The 18,652-nt window shown below is 45.0% G+C and overlaps 1 protein-coding gene across 1 annotated transcript in view; it reads right to left on the bottom strand.

Annotated features, from left to right (window-relative positions):
* The window catches only part of LOC109886758 (TBC1 domain family member 15), a 56,472-nt gene extending 40,239 nt beyond the window's left edge, over positions 1-16,233 (bottom strand). The window contains 5 exon segments of the mRNA XM_031816103.1: positions 8,459-8,684; positions 10,573-10,732; positions 15,048-15,119; positions 15,214-15,312; positions 15,944-16,233. Coding sequence (XP_031671963.1) covers positions 8,459-8,684; positions 10,573-10,732; positions 15,048-15,119; positions 15,214-15,312; positions 15,944-15,967 — 581 coding nt within the window. The 5' untranslated portion in view covers positions 15,968-16,233.
* Between the last annotated feature and the right edge of the window lie 2,419 nt (positions 16,234-18,652).

Here is an 18,652-nt window from a genome sequence, read left to right as displayed (position 1 = left end):
TACCTGGTACTTCCTGTATACAGCCATGTTATTACCTGGTACTTCCTGTATACAGCCATGTTATTACCTGGTACTTCCTGTATATAGCAATGTTTTTACCTGGCACCTCCTGTATATAGCCATGTTATTACCTGGTACTTCCTGTATATAGCCATGTTATTACCTGGTACTTCCTGTATATAGCCATGTTATTACCTGGTACTTCCTGTATATAGCCATGTTATTACCTGGTACTTCCTGTATATAGCCATGTTTTTACCTGGCACCTCCTGTATATAGCCATGTTATTACCTGGTACTTCCTGTATATAGCCATGTTATTACCTGGTACTTCCTGTATATAGCCATGTTATTACCTGGTACTTCCTGTATATAGCCATGTTATCTTTACTCACTGTGTATTTTTGCCTCGTGTCACAGTCTACATTTATGTTTAACTCTGCGTTGTTGGTCAGTCTGGAAGCATTTCACTGTTAGTCTACACCTGTTGTTTACGAAGCATGTGACAAATAACATTTCATTTGATGTGATGACGTACTACAGATGCTTTTCAAAACTGGTTGAACGGCCATTTTTACCCTGTAGGCACCTGCAACTTACAACAAGTAGGATAAATTACACTGTAGGCACCTGCAACTTACAACAAGTAGGATAAATTACACTGTAGGCACCTGCAACTTACAACAAGTAGGATAAATTACCCTGTAGGCACCTGCAACTTACAACAAGTAGGATAAATTACCCTGTAGGCACCTGCAACTTACAACAAGTAGGATAAATTACACTGTAGGCCCCTGCAACTTACAACAAGTAGGATAAATTACACTGTAGGCACCTGCAACTTACAACAAGTAGAATAATTACACTGTAGGCACCTGCAACTTACAACAAGTAGGATAAATTACACTGTAGGCACCTGCAACAAGTAGGATAAATTACACTGTAGGCACCTGCAACTTACAACAAGTAGGATAAATTACCCTGTAGGCACCTGCAACTTACAACAAGTAGTATAAATTACACTGTAGGCACCTGCAACTTACAACAAGTAGGATAATTACACTGTAGGCACCTGCAACAAGTAGGATAAATTACACTGTAGGCACCTGCAACTTACAACAAGTAGGATAAATTACACTGTAGGCACCTGCAACAAGTAGGATAATTACCCTGTAGGCACCTGCAACTTACAACAAGTAGGATAATTACCCTGTAGGCACCTGCAACTTACAACAAGTAGAATAAATTACCCTGTAGGCACCTGCAACTTACAACAAGTAGGATAATTACACTGTAGGCACCTGCAACTTACAACAAGTAGGATACATTACCCTGTAGGCACCTGCAACTTACAACAAGTAGGATAAATTACACTGTAGGCACCTGCAACTTACAACAAGTAGGATAAATTACACTGTAGGCACCTGCAACTTACAACAAGTAGCATAATTACACTGTAGGCACCTGCAACTTACAACAAGTAGGATAAATTACACTGTAGGCACCTGCAACTTACAACAAGTAGGATAAATTACACTGTAGGCACCTGCAATTTACAACAAGTAGGATAAATTACCCTGTAGGCACCTGCAACTTACAACAAGTAGGATAAATTACACTGTAGGCACCTGCAACAAGTAGGATAAATTACACTGTAGGCACCTGCAACAAGTAGGATAAATTACACTGTAGGCACCTGCAACTTACAACAAGTAGGATAAATTACACTGTAGGCACCTGCAACAAGTAGAATAAATTATACTGTAGGCACCTGCAACAAGTAGGATAAATTACACTGTAGGCACCTGCAACTTACAACAAGTAGGATAAATTACACTGTAGGCACCTGCAACAAGTAGGATAAATTATACTGTAGGCACCTGCAACTTACTACTAGTAGGATAAATTACACTGTAGGCACCTGCAACTTACAACAAGTAGGATAATTACACTGTAGGCACCTGCAACTTACAACAAGTAGGATAAATTACACTGTAGGCACCTGCAACTTACAACAAGTAGGATAAATTACACTGTAGGCACCTGCAATTTACAACAAGTAGGATAAATTACCCTGTAGGCACCTGCAACTTACAACAAGTAGGATAAATTACACTGTAGGCACCTGCAACAAGTAGGATAAATTACACTGTAGGCACCTGCAACAAGTAGGATAAATTACACTGTAGGCACCTGCAACAAGTAGGATAAATTACACTGTAGGCACCTGCAACAAGTAGGATAAATTACACTGTAGGCACCTGCAACTTACAACAAGTAGGATAAATTACACTGTAGGCACCTGCAACAAGTAGGATAAATTACACTGTAGGCACCTGCAACAAGTAGGATAAATTACACTGTAGGCACCTGCAACAAGTAGGATAAATTATACTGTAGGCACCTGCAACGTACTACTAGTAGGATAAATTACACTGTAGGCACCTGCAACAAGTAGGATAAATTATACTGTAGGCACCTGCAACGTACTACTAGTAGGATAAATTACACTGTAGGCACCTGCAACAAGTAGGATAAATTATACTGTAGGCACCTGCAACTTACTACTAGTAGGATAAATTACACTGTAGGCACCTGCAACAAGTAGGATAAATTACACTGTAGGCACCTGCAACAAGTAGGATAAATTATACTGTAGGCACCTGCAACGTACTACTAGTAGGATAAATTACACTGTAGGCACCTGCAACAAGTAGGATAAATTATACTGTAGGCACCTGCAACTTACTACTAGTAGGATAAATTACACTGTAGGCACCTGCAACAAGTAGGATAAATTATACTGTAGGCACCTGCAACGTACTACTAGTAGGATAAATTACACTGTAGGCACCTGCAACGTACTACTAGTAGGATAAATTATACTGTAGGCACCTGCAACGTACTACTAGTAGGATAAATTACACTGTAGGCACCTGCAACGTACTACTAGTAGGATAAATTACACTGTAGGCACCTGCAACGTACTACTAGTAGGATAAATTACACTGTAGGCACCTGCAACGTACTACTAGTAGGATAAATTACACTGTAGGCACCTGCAACGTACTACTAGTAGGATAAATTACACTGTAGGCACCTGCAACGTACTACTAGTAGGATAAATTACACTGTAGGCCCCTGCAACGTACTACTAGTAGGATAAATTACACTGTAGGCACCTGCAACTTACTACTAGTAGGATAAATTACACTGTAGGCACCTGCAACGTACTACTAGTAGGATAAATTACACTGTAGGCACCTGCAACGTACTACTAGTAGGATAAATTACACTGTAGGCACCTGCAACGTACTACTAGTAGGATAAATTACACTGTAGGCACCTGCAACGTACTACTAGTAGGATAAATTACACTGTAGGCACCTGCAACGTACTACTAGTAGGATAAATTACACTGTAGGCACCTGCAACGTACTACTAGTAGGATAAATTACACTGTAGGCACCTGCAACGTACTACTAGTAGGATAAATTACACTGTAGGCACCTGCAACTTACTACTAGTAGGATAAATTACACTGTAGGCACCTGCAACTTACTACTAGTAGGATAAATTAAATTACACTGTAGGCACCTGCAACGTACTACTAGTAGGATAAATTACACTGTAGGCACCTGCAACGTACTACTAGTAGGATAAATTACACTGTAGGCACCTGCAACGTACTACTAGTAGGATAAATTACACTGTAGGCACCTGCAACGTACTACTAGTAGGATAAATTACACTGTAGGCACCTGCAACGTACTACTAGTAGGATAAATTACACTGTAGGCACCTGCAACGTACTACTAGTAGGATAAATTACACTGTAGGCACCTGCAACGTACTACTAGTAGGATAAATTACACTGTAGGCACCTGCAACGTACTACTAGTAGGATAAATTACACTGTAGGCACCTGCAACGTACTACTAGTAGGATAAATTACACTGTAGGCACCTGCAACGTACTACTAGTAGGATAAATTACACTGTAGGCACCTGCAACGTACTACTAGTAGGATAAATTACACTGTAGGCACCTGCAACGTACTACTAGTAGGATAAATTACACTGTAGGCACCTGCAACGTACTACTAGTAGGATAAATTACACTGTAGGCACCTGCAACGTACTACTAGTAGGATAAATTACACTGTAGGCACCTGCAACGTACTACTAGTAGGATAAATTACACTGTAGGCACCTGCAACGTACTACTAGTAGGATAAATTACACTGTAGGCACCTGCAACGTACTACTAGTAGGATAAATTACACTGTAGGCACCTGCAACGTACTACTAGTAGGATAAATTACACTGTAGGCACCTGCAACGTACTACTAGTAGGATAAATTACACTGTAGGCACCTGCAACGTACTACTAGTAGGATAAATTACACTGTAGGCACCTGCAACGTACTACTAGTAGGATAAATTACACTGTAGGCACCTGCAACGTACTACTAGTAGGATAAATTACACTGTAGGCACCTGCAACGTACTACTAGTAGGATAAATTACACTGTAGGCACCTGCAACGTACTACTAGTAGGATAAATTACACTGTAGGCACCTGCAACGTACTACTAGTAGGATAAATTACACTGTAGGCACCTGCAACGTACTACTAGTAGGATAAATTACACTGTAGGCACCTGCAACGTACTACTAGTAGGATAAATTACACTGTAGGCACCTGCAACGTACTACTAGTAGGATAAATTACACTTGCCGAGAATTACTTGCATCCAAACAAAGTAATTAGAATTTTGAATAATTTGGTCGAGACCATTTTTTAGTTGGAAGTGAAAAATCTTAATCAATTTTTTATTTTTAATTTAACCTTTATTTAACCTTTATTTAACCTTTAGTTAACCTTTAGTTAACCTTTATTTAACCTTTAGTTAACCTTTATTTAACCTTTAGTTAACCTTTAGTTAACCTTTATTTGACCTTTATTTAACCTTTAGTTAACCTTTAGTTAACCTTTAGTTAACCTTTATTTAACCTTTAGTTAACCTTTATTTAACCTTTATTTGACCTTTATTTAACCTTTATTTAACCTTTATTTAACCTTTATTTAACTTGCCAAGTCAGGGGGAGATAGGAGGAACCCACAGGGGGAGATAGGAGGAACCCACAGGGGGAGATAGGAGGAACCCACAGGGGGAGATAGGAGGAACCCACAGGGGGAGATAGGAGGAACCCACAGGGGGAGATAGGAGGAACCCACAGGGGGAGATAGGAGGAACCCACAGGGGGAGATAGGAGGAACCCACAGGGGGAGATAGGAGGAACCCACAGGGGGAGATAGGAGGAACCCACAGGGGGAGATAGGAGGAACCCACAGGGGGAGATAGGAGGAACCCACAGGGGGAGATAGGAGGAACCCACAGGGGGAGATAGGAGGAACCCACAGGGGGAGATAGGAGGAACCCACAGGGGGGATAGGAGGAACCCCAAGGGGGATAGGAGGAACCCCCAGGGGGGATAGGAGGAACCCACAGGGGAGATAGGAGGAACCCACAGGGGAGATAGGAGGAACCCACAGGGGAGATAGGAGGAACCCACAGGGGGGATAGGAGGAACCCACAGGGGGGATAGGAGGAACCCACAGGGGAGATAGGAGGAACCCACAGGGGAGATAGGAGGAACCCACAGGGGGGATAGCAGCAGAGAGGAACCCACAGGGGGGATAGGAGGAACCCACAGGGGGGATAGGAGGAACCCACAGGGGGGATAGGAGGAACCCACAGGGGAGATAGGAGGAACCCACAGGGGAGATAGGAGGAACCCACAGGGAGGATAGCAGCAGAGAGGAACCCACAGGGGGGATAGCAGCAGAGAGGAACCCACAGGGGGATAGGAGGAACCCACAGGGGGGATAGGAGGAACCCACAGGGGGGATAGGAGGAACCCACAGGGGGGGTTAGCAGCAGAGAGGAACCCACAGGGGGGATAGGAGGAACCCACAGGGGGGGTTAGCAGCAGAGAGGAACCCACAGGGGGGATAGGAGGAACCCACAGGGGGGATAGCAGCAGAGAGGAACCCATAGGGGAGATAGCAGCAGAGAGGAACCCACAGGGGGGATAAGAGGAACCCACAGGGGGGATGGCAGCAGAGAGGAACCCCCAGGGGGGATGGCAGCAGAGAGGAACCCCCAGGGGGGATAAGAGGAACCCACAGGGGGATAAGAGGAACCCCCAGGGGGGATAAGAGGAACCCCCAGGGGGGATAAGAGGAACCCCCAGGGGGGATAAGAGGAACCCCCAGGGGGGATAAGAGGAACCCCCCAGGGGGGATAGCAGCAGAGAGGACTCCCCCAGGGGGGATAGCAGCAGAGAGGAACCCCCAGGGGGGATACGAGGAACCCCCAGGGGGGATAGGAGGAACCCCCGGGGGAGATAGGAGGAACCCCCAGGGGGAGATAGGAGGAACCCCCAGGGGGAGATAGGAGGAACCCCCAGGGGGAGATAGGAGGAACCCCCAGGGGGAGATAGGAGGAACCCCCAGGGGGAGATAGGAGGAACCCCCAGGGGGAGATAGGAGGAACCCCCAGGGGGAGATAGGAGGAACCCCCAGGGGGAGATAGGAGGAACCCCCAGGGGGAGATAGGAGGAACCCCCAGGGGGAGATAGGAGGAACCCCCAGGGGGAGATAGGAGGAACCCTCAGGGGGAGATAGGAGGAACCCTCAGGGGGAGATAGGAGGAACCCTCAGGGGGAGATAGGAGGAACCCTCAGGGGGAGATAGGAGGAACCCACAGGGGGGATAGGAGGAACCCACAGGTGGGATAGGAGGAACCCACAGGGGGAGATAGGAAGAACCCACAGGGGGAGATAGGAGGAACCCACAGGGGGGATAGGAGGAACCCACAGGGGGATAGCAGCAGAGAGGAACCCACAGGGAGGATAGCAGCAGAGAGGAACCCACAGGGAGGATAGCAGCAGAGAGGAACCCACAGGGGGATAGCAGCAGAGAGGAACCCACAGGGGGGATAGCAGCAGAGAGGAACCCACAGGGGGGATAGCAGCAGAGAGGAACCACAGGGGGGATAGCAGCAGAGAGGAACCCACAGGGAGGATAGCAGCAGAGAGGAACCACAGGGGGGATAGCAGCAGAGGGTTGTATCTTTCTCTCTACATTGCTGGAAAAGGGAAGCCTTAAAGTAAGCATTTCAAAGCTCGTCTAAATCTGCCTGTTGTTTACGAAAGCAGGTGACAAATAAAAATGCATTCATTTTATTTATGTTTTAAACTGAACCTGGCAGAGTGGAAGCAGAACAGAAACCACTTTCAGGAAGTGTACCAAAACAGCACCCTATTCCCTATATAGTGCACTACTTTCTACCGGGGCACATAGGACTCTGGTCAAAAGTAGAGCACTATATAGGGAATAGGGTGCCATTTGGGACACGCCCTCAGACTTAACGCCTCTTCACATGCGACCACAGAACTAACTAGACCACCTGGTGTGTGGGCACCGGGTCACTGTTTTTTATTTACAGCAGAATAGGCTACATCTGGCTGGGGGGGGGGGGGGGGGGGGTCATACTTTCCTGAAAGCAATCATCTCCAGCACTGGGAAAGACTTGACTTTCGATTCGAGAGCGCAGTGTGTTCTGGAGTGTGTCTGTCCAGGGCGTGATTGCTCTGCTCGGTCCACTAGTGACTGTCTGTTTAACCTGTAATTGTGTTCACCGTGGGACTGGGCTTGAGCCTTGGCTGACATAGGACAGTGGCCCTTCGAGGAACACACAGATCACCACGTACCCAGTGTTACCAGAGGCAATACATACAACACTATTCCCTGGCTGTTTCATTGCTAAAGCTGTTGTTGTTTTTAAAAACTATTTTTTTACATTTGAATTAAGTGGAATAAGTTGTATTAGACTCGCCAAGCCCCGCTCCCTCGCCTAGCCCCGCTCCCTCGCCTAGCCCCGCTCCCTCGCCTAGCCCCGCTCCCTCGCCTAGCCCCGCTCCCTCGCCTAGCCCCGCTCCCTCGCCTAGCCCCGCTCCCTCGCCTAGCCCCGCTCCCTCGCCTAGCCCCGCTCCCTCGCCTAGCCCCGCTCCCTCGCCTAGCCCCGCTCCCTCGCCTAGCCCCGCTCCCTCGCCTAGCCCCGCTCCCTCGCCTAGCCCCGCTCCCTCGCCTAGCCCCGCTCCCTCGCCTAGCCCAACTCCCTCGCCTAGCCCAACTCCCGCAGTTCTATTTTTGAGAGACGAAGTGGAGTGTGTTTATGTACTCTGTCAGCAGCATGCATCTCAACATGTATATGTACTGTCTGGTCTACGTACTCTGTCAGCAGCATGCATCTCAACATGTATATGTACTGTCTGGTCTACGTACTCTGTCAGCAGCATGCATCTCAACATGTATATGTACTGTCTGGTCTACGTACTCTGTCAGCAGCATGCATCTCAACATGTATATGTACTGTCTGGTCTACGTACTCTGTCAGCAGCATGTATTTCCTGAGACAGTCCAGGAAGACTTCACTACCTCCCTGGTGAAAGTGTAGGGCAGGCAGCTCAACCCCCATGTTGCGGTCTCTGAGGGTGAACACCAGGTAGGACCAGCCCTCCTCCTTCACCCTGACCGAGGCCAGGTCACTGAGACGGAAGAACAGCCGGGAACCCTTACTCTTCTCTGGGATGGGAGCGGGTTGAGGAGGAGCACCTGGAGAGAGAGGGAGAGAGGGGTTTAGAGACAGGATATACACAGAAACACACAATGTGGTGAGGGAGGTGGAGAGGTGGGGGGGTTTAGATACACAACACTACACATGTACTCACAATGAGGTGGGGGTGAGAGAGAGGGGGAGAGATGGAGAGAGGGGGGGGGGTTTAGATACACAACACATGTACTCACAATGAGGTGGGGGAGAGATGGAGAGAGAGGAGGGGGGGGGGGTTTAGATACACAACACTACACATTTACTCACACACACAAATTAGAGTATGTGTGTGTATTCTCGCTAGGGGTTTTCCTAATGCAGAGAGACAAGCAGCACAACGTCCATGCCACCCTTCATCTATAGTTGTATAGTTCCATGTGTAATGCTTTTTCATTTGACTCGCTTGACATTTAAATGTCTGCAGAGCAGGAAGTAGCAGGAGGCCTGATTAATCCCCCAAGGGCCTGCTGGAGAAGATTGATCGTACTGTGGGAAAAGTGAAGCAATTAGTCTCCTCTCCTCCAACCAACTTAATCATGGTCGCTCTGCTAAAACAGCTTCTGGACGTAAAGAGGGGAGGTGTTTTGGAATTCCAGCCAGAGAGGAGGGAGAGAGAGAGAGAAATATACTGTATATATGAGAGAGACCAGCCAGAGAGGACGGAGAGAGAGAGAAATATACTGTATATATGAGAGAGACCAGCCAGAGAGGACGGAGAGAGAGAGAAATATACTGTATATATGAGAGAGACCAGCCAGAGAGGAGGGAGAGAGAGAGAGAAATATACTGTATATATGAGAGAGACCGCTGCACGCTTAACAAGGTTAAGTCTTGCCAGGAAGAACCACAGAACGGCAAGGCCAAGAACAACAATTATGTTGCATTGTGGTTCCAGTGCTAGACATTGCGGTTCCAGTGCTAGACATTGCGGTTCCAGTACTAGACATTGCGGTTCCAGTGCTAGACATTGCGGTTCCAGTGCTAGACATTGCGGTTCCAGTGCTAGACATTGCGGTTCCAGTGCTAGACATTGCGGTTCCAGTGCTAGACATTGCGGTTCCAGTGCTAGACATTGCGGTTCCAGTGCTAGACATTGCGGTTCCAGTGCTAGACATTGCGGTTCCAGTGCTAGACATTGCGGTTCCAGTGCTAGACATTGCGGTTCCAGTGCTAGACATTGCGGTTCCAGTGCTAGACATTGCGGTTCCAGTGCTAGACATTGCGGTTCCAGTGCTAGACATTGCGGTTCCAGTGCTAGACATTGCGGTTCCAGTGCTAGACATTGCGGTTCCAGTGCTAGACATTGCGGTTCCAGTGCTAGACATTGCGGTTCCAGTGCTAGACATTGCGGTTCCAGTGCTAGACATTGTGGTTCCAGTGCTAGACATTGTGGTTCCAGTACTAGACATTGTGGTTCCAGAAACCGGACATTTCTCATTGCAGTAGGCTCCAGGTAATGACAATATATCAGCTGGACAGGTAAGGAATAGTGACATTTCTCATTGCAGTAGGCTCCAGGTAATGACAATATATCATATGGACAGGTAAGGAATAGTGACATTTCTCATTGCAGTAGGCTCCAGGTAATGACAATATATCATCTGGACAGGTAAGGAATAGTGACATTTGTCATTGCAGTAGGCTCCAGGTAATGACAATATATCAGCTGGACAGGTAAGGAATAGTGACATTTGTCTCTCCATAGAGGAAGCATGATGATGCTAAAACATTGATATGTTCTCCATGACTTTCCCTGACTAAATAAAAAGGTCAAATCAATGGCCATTCTACTGTGGCCTACCTGGGCCTACTCTGTTCTGCTGTGTTCTAGGGTGTTCTGCTGTGTTCTAGGGTGTTCTGCTGTGTTCTAGGGTGTTCTCTTCCACTCACCTTCATGGTTGCTGGGTTTCTTCCTGAACTGAACAGTGTGAACCATGTCCCATTCTGTCTCACAGCTCAGCTGGTGCTCCACCTGCCTGGTAGGCTGGTCTCCTGGGTCTTGGCTCGGACCCTGGTGCCGCTGGCCCCATTCAAACACAGAGCTAGACTCCTGGGAGAGAGAATACAGGTCTACTCACACACCTACCCCATATACTGTACTATCTATATACAGTACACACACCTACCCATATACTGTACTATCTATATACAGTACACACACCTACCTATATACAGTACACACACCTACCCATATACTGTACTATCTATATACTGTACTATCTATATACAGTACACACACCTACCCCATATACTGTACTATCTATATACAGTACACACACCTACCCCATATACTGTACTATGTACAGTAGTGTTCAAAAGTTTGTGGTCATGTAGAAATGTCCTTGTTTTCCATGAAAACATACCTGAAATGAGTTGCAAAATGAATAGGAAATATAGTCAAGACGTTGACAAGGTTATAAATAATGATTTTTAATTGAAATAATAATTGTGTCCTTCAAACTCTGCTTTTGTCAAAGAATCCTCCATTTGCAGCGATTACATCCTTACAGACCTTTGGCATCCTAGTTGTCAATTTGTTGAGGTAATCTGAAGAGATTTCACCCCATGCTTCCTGAAGCACCTCTCACAAGTTGGATTGGCTTGATGGGCACTTCTTACGTACCCTACGGTCAAGCTGCTCCCACAACAGCTCAATAGGGGTGAGATCCGGTGACTGCGCTGGCCACTCCATTATAGACAGAATACCAGCTGACTGCTTCCTCCCTAAATAGTTCTTGCATAGTTTGGAGCTGTGCTTTGGGTCATTGTCCTGTTGTAGGAGGGAATTGGCTCCAATTAAGCGCCGTCCACAGGGTATGGCATGGTGTTGCAAAATGGAGTGATAGCCTTCCTTCTTCAAGATCCATTTCACCCTGTACAAATCTCCCACTTTACCAGCACCAAAGCACCCCCAGACCATATCCTTTTACCCTGTACAAATCTCCCACTTTACCAGCACCAAAGCACCCCCAGACCATCTCCTTTTACCCTGTACAAATCTCCCACTTTACCAGCACCAAAGCACCCCCAGACCATCTCCTTTTACCCTGTACAAATCTCCCACTTTACCAGCACCAAAGCACCCCCAGACCATATCCTTTTATCCTGTACAAATCTCCCACTTTACCAGCACCAAAGCACCCCCAGACCATCTCCTTTTACCCTGTACACATCTCCCACTTTACCAGCACCAAAGCACCCCCATACCATCTCCTTTTACCCTGTACAAATCTCCCACTTTACCAGCACCAAAGCACCCCCAGACCATCTCCTTTTACCCTGTACACATCTCCCACTTTACCACCACCAAAGCACCCCCAGACCATCACATTGCCTCCACCATGTTTGATAGATGGCATCAAGCACTCCTCCAGCATCTTTTCTGCATCTCATGAATGTTCTTCTTTATGATCCTAACACCTCAAACTCAGATTTTTCTGTCCATAACACTTTTTTTTCTAAATCTTCCTCTGTCCAGTGTCAGTGTTCTTTGCCCATCTCAATCTTTTATTTTTTATTGGCCAGTCTGAGATATGGCTTTCTTTTTCGCAACTCTGCCTAGAAGGCCAGCATCCCGGAGTCGCCTCTTCACTGTTGACATTGAGACTGGACAGAGGAACTCTGCCTAGAAGGCCAGCATCCCGGAGTCGCCTCTTCACTGTTGATGTTGAGACTGGACAGAGGAACTCTGCCTAGAAGGCCAGCATCCCGGAGTCGCCTCTTCACTGTTGACATTGAGACTGGACAGAGGAACTCTGCCTAGAAGGCCAGCATCCCGGAGTCGCCTCTTCACTGTTGATGTTGAGACTGGACAGAGGAACTCTGCCTAGAAGGCCAGCATCCCGGAGTCGCCTCTTCACTGTTGATGTTGAGACTGGACAGAGGAACTCTGCCTAGAAGGCCAGCATCCCGGAGTCGCCTCTTCACTGTTGATGTTGAGACTGGACAGAGGAACTCTGCCTAGAAGGCCAGCATCCCGGAGTCTCCTCTTCACTGTTGATGTTGAGACTGGACAGAGGAACTCTGCCTAGAAGGCCAGCATCCCGGAGTCGCCTCTTCACTGTTGATGTTGAGACTGGACAGAGGAACTCTGCCTAGAAGGCCAGCATCCCGGAGTCTCCTCTTCACTGTTGATGTTGAGACTGGACAGAGGAACTCTGCCTAGAAGGCCAGCATCCCGGAGTCGCCTCTTCACTGTTGATGTTGAGACTGGACAGAGGAACTCTGCCTAGAAGGCCAGCATCCCGGAGTCGCCTCTTCACTGTTGATGTTGAGACTGGACAGAGGAACTCTGCCTAGAAGGCCAGCATCCCGGAGTCGCCTCTTCACTGTTGATGTTGAGGCTAGTGTTTTGCAGCAACTATTTAATGAAGCTGCCAGTTGAGGACATGTGAGGCATCTGTTTCTCAAACTAGACACAAATGTACTTGCCCTTTTGCTCAGTTATGCACCGGGGCCTCCGATTGCACTGTTCTGTGAAAAGGGGTTTTCTAATGATCAATTAGCCTTTTGAAACTATAAACTTGAATTAGCTACACAACGTGCCATTGGAACACAGGAGTGATGGTTTCTGATGATGCTCCTCTGTACGCCAATGTAGATATTCCATTTTTTATTTTTTTTATCTGCTGTTTTTCAGAAATGTCGAAGTGACCCCAAAATGTTGTACTATCTATATACAGTACATAGTTCTGGCTGGGTAGGTAGTGGTACAAATAGATACAGCAAAGGCTGGAAATACTATGAGAGGCTATTCAAATTAAACCGGTTTTGACAGAGAAAGAGAATAAAATTTTCTCCACAGAGAACCAAACTGACAGACATCTGTCCTGAGTGGCTGGTAGAGAGAGGAGAGTTTAGTTTCCATGAAGAGATGAGCTAGCTATGCGTTTTCATCACGACCAGGATGAACCATTTTAGATTCAGGAATCAGGATATAGTTCTGGGCTTCGGTTTCCTGTTGCATGTCTGCTCTCAAGGGTTTTTATTTCAGTCAGAGATCACTAGAACATCTGCACTCTAGTGCAGCAGAGAAACAGAGTCAGGAAACATGAAGCGATGCTGCTGTCACATGACCAAGGTGATTGGAGCCAGACTGTGGTTTGACAGTCATCGTCGAGCTCTCAAGACAACCGATGTGTCACCATGGATACAGCCAAGCCAACATATAAAAATGTGGAGTGTTGTCACCATAATCCTGACTAATGTTCCCTTTAAGCTGTGCGGACACTGCACAGACGAAATATCAGCCCGCGCAGAGAAGCACGAGATTGAACTTCACTCCACTTTATAGAGTTTTCCCCCCTTTAGTTAACACTATCAACATTTCCCTTTACTGTGGGAATTGTGATCGAGTCAATGCGATATTAGCCACTTTCAATGCAACATAACGAAACAAAACGAATTGTGATCGAGTCGATGCGATATTAGCCACTTCCAACGCAACATAACGAAACAAAACAAATTGTGCAGAACTAACGATGCAAGAGATGTTGTTGTAATCAGAACGCATCGGTGTGTGATTCTATTGCATTGACAGGCACCACTCAGCCCGTACTCTACACAGACCGGTGGCATAACCAATCAGAGATGCAGTAGTCCTATACACACACAGTTACAAACTGGGTGGTTCAAACCCTGGATGCTGATTGGCTGACAGCTGTGGTATATCAGACTGTATACCACGGGTATGACATTTAGTTTTACTGCTCTAATTACCTTGGTATTAGCCCAGTGATAGATCTGTAGTCAGCAATAGGGGAGTGATTGCTTCCTACAAGACCACAAAACATGTACATTTCTAGACATCTTTGAAACGTGAGTCAGGTAAAGGGCTTTTGTTTTTGTCTTAAAGGGGCAGTGTTATATTTTGAGACAGGCTTGAATAATATAAGTATCCAATAGGCAGAAGGTAGTATAATTTGTCTAATTCCCTGTAATAATGTCAGAATAATAATTAATTGTATTTTAAGTGGTTTCTTGCATCAAACACCATTTCCAGTCACCTCCTGGTCTGAAGGACAAGTGGATAAACAGGTTCACGTGAAGCCCTGTGTGTGTTTTTTTTCCCCAAAGGTCTCATGAAATGTAGGTCTACACTGAACACCACACATTGGCTGCTACTGTAGGCTGACTGATAGAACAGCCATTTCCATGTTAAACAAATTGCACTGTCTGTCTGTGTTATCAGCACCAGCTAACAGTTGTGGCCAAACGCCAATTAGCAGTTTTTCTATATGAATGTACCAGTAAGATTGATAAGAGAAATCTTGTTAGTATTTTAATATACGCACATGTGTACACTTTGTTTATGATGACCTGAAACATGGAATATTACATCAAAAGATATGTAAATAATGTCTAACCTTGGCAGCACACAGCATGGCAGAGTGGTCAACATCTTCCACGGGTTTATATTCCAGCACTATGTCTCCATCCTGGTAGAAATGACGAGAAGGAATGTTCAGTCTGATCTGTGGACATCATAACAGGGAAGGATAAATCTCATTCTGTTGTTTCATATCGACATACCTGGTCTAGGACACGCAGGGATCCTGAAGTCAGAGAATCCTGCTCCTCACTCCTTTCTGGGTTGGTGTGTATAAAAACTCCATCATGCTCATATAGAACCTGAGAGAGAAAAGAGGGAAACACATTCAGAGATGAATACAACTCATGTTATGTTGTTGTTGGAGACTTAGCGTACCTAGCTAGCTAGCTAACTTCATCCAAATCAAGTGCTATTTCCATGTGACAATGTAATGGGATACATTTTCTTCATTGTTTATAATTTTGCTCTTTGAACATTGACCAATTTCACATTCTTTCACCTTTCTACCTTTTCGGAAATGTGATGTTGTGGCTAACTAGGTAGCTGGCTCAACCAACTTCCTGACAACTTTTAAACTGTTTTGCATGTTTGTGTTGGTGGTTGTTAGTACAACAAGTTAGCTCGACTTGTCACTATGAAAGCTAACAATATGAGCCTGTTGCTATTCTGGAAGTCGACAGGTTCAACGTTTTACAAGTAACTTCTTATGACGGCAAACCACGTTGTTTCACATGAATCTGCACGACTCTGCAAACTGGACAGGCAACTTCTACTAACTAACGTTAACTGTCAAGTGTCGACAATGGTTTTGTTCAACTTCTAGCCAACTGTTTTCGGTTAAACTATTTACAAAACCTCACAGACAACATGATCCGTTGACAATTCGAACAAAACAAAGCAAATGTATATATATATTTTAATCCTCAGCACCTTGAAGCCCGCTGAAGTCGCCATGTCGCCTGTCTCAGCTGACGACGACGTAGTAGGACAGCTCACGCGTTTCCAGTTGTTTTGGGAGGGCAGAACAAATAACTAAATACTCGTCAATGTGTGTTGCTGATTTTTGACACATTCATTGTAAACCAACGACGCAAATAACGAGATCATTGAAAAAGTTGAGTGTATCTCGCATACAACAGAGATTATTAATTGAACTGTTATTTGTTCAAGCTTCCACTTCCGCAAACATTCGCCAGGGAACATTAGCGTTAACAGGGGTGTAGTCATTATCCCGATTCTGTTGCAAAACGTTTCGTAAACGGAACGAAACGGGGCGGGACCTACCTTAATCTGTCCAATAGAATCTCTCGTTTTTTTTGGAACTGTTTGGACTAATGATTACACCCAGCAGTAGGAGTAGGAGGTGGCACCTTTGGACTTTGTCATAGGATGTTGTTTAGTGTTTAATTTGCGGCTTTTATTCCAGACAAAGGTTGTAAAACCCTGTACATATTCAGTCAAATCATCAAATCAAATTGTATGTCACATGTACCGAGTACAACAAGTGAAGTAGACCTTACAGTGAAATGCTTACTTACAAGCCCTTAACAAACAATGCCGTTTCATTAAGAATTTCTTACTAAAATTAACTGAAGTAAAAAATAAATAAATAAGAAAATAGAAAAATAACAAATGATTAAAGAGGAACAATAAAATAACTAGCGAGGCTATGTACAGGGGGTACCGGTCAAAGACTGGTGTCATACCTATCACATACCAGGTGATAAAATCAACTCTCTCTCTCTTCAATTCAAAGGGCAACATGTTTACATTACCAAAGCAAGTGAAATAGATAATAAACCAAAGTGAAAGACAATAATAAACAACAAAAGTTTAAAAGGAATTAGAGACATTTCCAATGTCATAGTATGGCTATGTACAGTGTTGTAACGATGTGCAAATAGTTAAAGTACAAAAAGGAAAATGAATAAGCATAAATATGGGTTGTATTTACAGTGGTGTTTGTTCTTCACTGGTTGACCTTTTCTTGTGGCAACAGGTCACAAATGTTGTTGCTGTGATGCACACTGTGGTACTGTATTTCAACCAATATCAAGATTGGATTGTTTTCAAATTCTTTGTGGGTCTGTGAAACTGAGGGAAATACGTGTCTCTAATATGGTCATACATTGGGCAGGAGGTTAGGAAATGCAGTTCGGTTTCCACCTCATTTTGTGGGCAGTGAGCACATAGCCTCTCTTCTCTTAAGAGGCTGGTCTGCCGATGGCAGCCTCTCTCAATAGCAAGGCTATGCTCACTGAGTCTGAGCATAGTCAAAGCCTTCCTTCATCTTGGGTTAGTCACAGTGGTCAGGTATTCTGCCACTGTGTCTCTCTGTTTAGGGCCAAACAGCGTTATAGTTTTCTCAGTTTTTCTTGGTTAATGAGCGGATCCCAGACCTCACAACCATAGAGGGCAATGGGCTCTATAACCGATTCAAGTCTTTTTCGCCTGATCCTAATTGGGATGTCATATTTGATGTTCCTTTTGATGACGTAGAAGGCCCTTCTCGCCTTGTCTCTCAGATCGTTCACAGCTTTGTGAAAGTAACCTGTGGCGCTGATGTTTAGGCCAAGGTATGTATCGTTTTTTGTGTGCTCCAGTGCAACAATGTCTAGATGGAATTTGTATTTGTGGTTCTGACGACTGGACCTTTTTTGGAACACCATTATTTTGGTCTTACTGAGATTTACTGTCAGGGCCCAGGTCTGAACAGAATCGGTTCTAGTGCCCTCGTCAGTTCAATAAGATATATGTTGAAGAGGGTGGGGATCAAGCTGTCTCACTCCACGGCCCTGTGGAAAGAAATGGGTGTGTTTTCTGCCAATTCTAACCGGACAATTGTTGTTTGTGTACATTCATTTTATAATGTTGCTTTTCCCCCAACACCACTTTCCATCCATTTGTATAGCAGACCCTCATGCCAAATTGAGTCAAAAGCTTTTTTGAAATCAACAAAGCATGAGAAGACTTTGCTTTTGTTGTGTTTTGTTTGTCAATAAGGGGGTGCAAGGTGAATATGTGTTCTGTCATACGGTAATTTGGTAAAAAGACAATTTGACATTTGCTCAGTACATTGTTTTCACTGAGGAAATGTATGAGTCTGCTGTTAATGATAATGCAGATACATTTTCCCAAGGTTGCTGTTGACACATATCCCACGGTAGTTATTGGGGTCGGATTTGTCTCCACTTTTGTGGTTTGGGGTGATCAGTCCTCGGTTCCAAGTTTTAGGGAAGATGCCAGAGCTGAGGATGATGTTAAAGAGTTTAAATATAGTGAGGTGAAATTTGTTGTCTGTATAATTAATAATTTCATGTATTATTCCATCAACACCACAGGCCTGTTAGGGTTGGAGGGGTTGTATTGTGTCCTGTCGTTCATTCAATGGAATTGGAGAATCCAGTGGGTTCTGGTCTTTAATAGCTGATTCTAAGTAATAACTAACTAATATAATAATAATATCTAACTAATATTTTCTATTGTTCATGTATGTGTTTTTGCTGTTTGTTCTTTGTTATATAAAATATATATGTTTTGAAGTGGTTTACCCAGACATCTCTATTTTGGATAGATAACTATTTGTGTTTTCCAATTTTCCCAGAAGTGGTTAGAGTCTATGGATTCTTCAATTGAAAT

Source organism: Oncorhynchus kisutch, unplaced genomic scaffold (genome assembly GCF_002021735.2).
Source record: "Oncorhynchus kisutch isolate 150728-3 unplaced genomic scaffold, Okis_V2 scaffold743, whole genome shotgun sequence".
In the NCBI taxonomy this organism is placed as follows: Eukaryota; Metazoa; Chordata; class Actinopteri; order Salmoniformes; family Salmonidae; genus Oncorhynchus; species Oncorhynchus kisutch.
The sequence above is the reverse complement of the archived record's forward strand: the minus strand, read 5'-3'. Positions and strand labels throughout refer to the sequence as shown.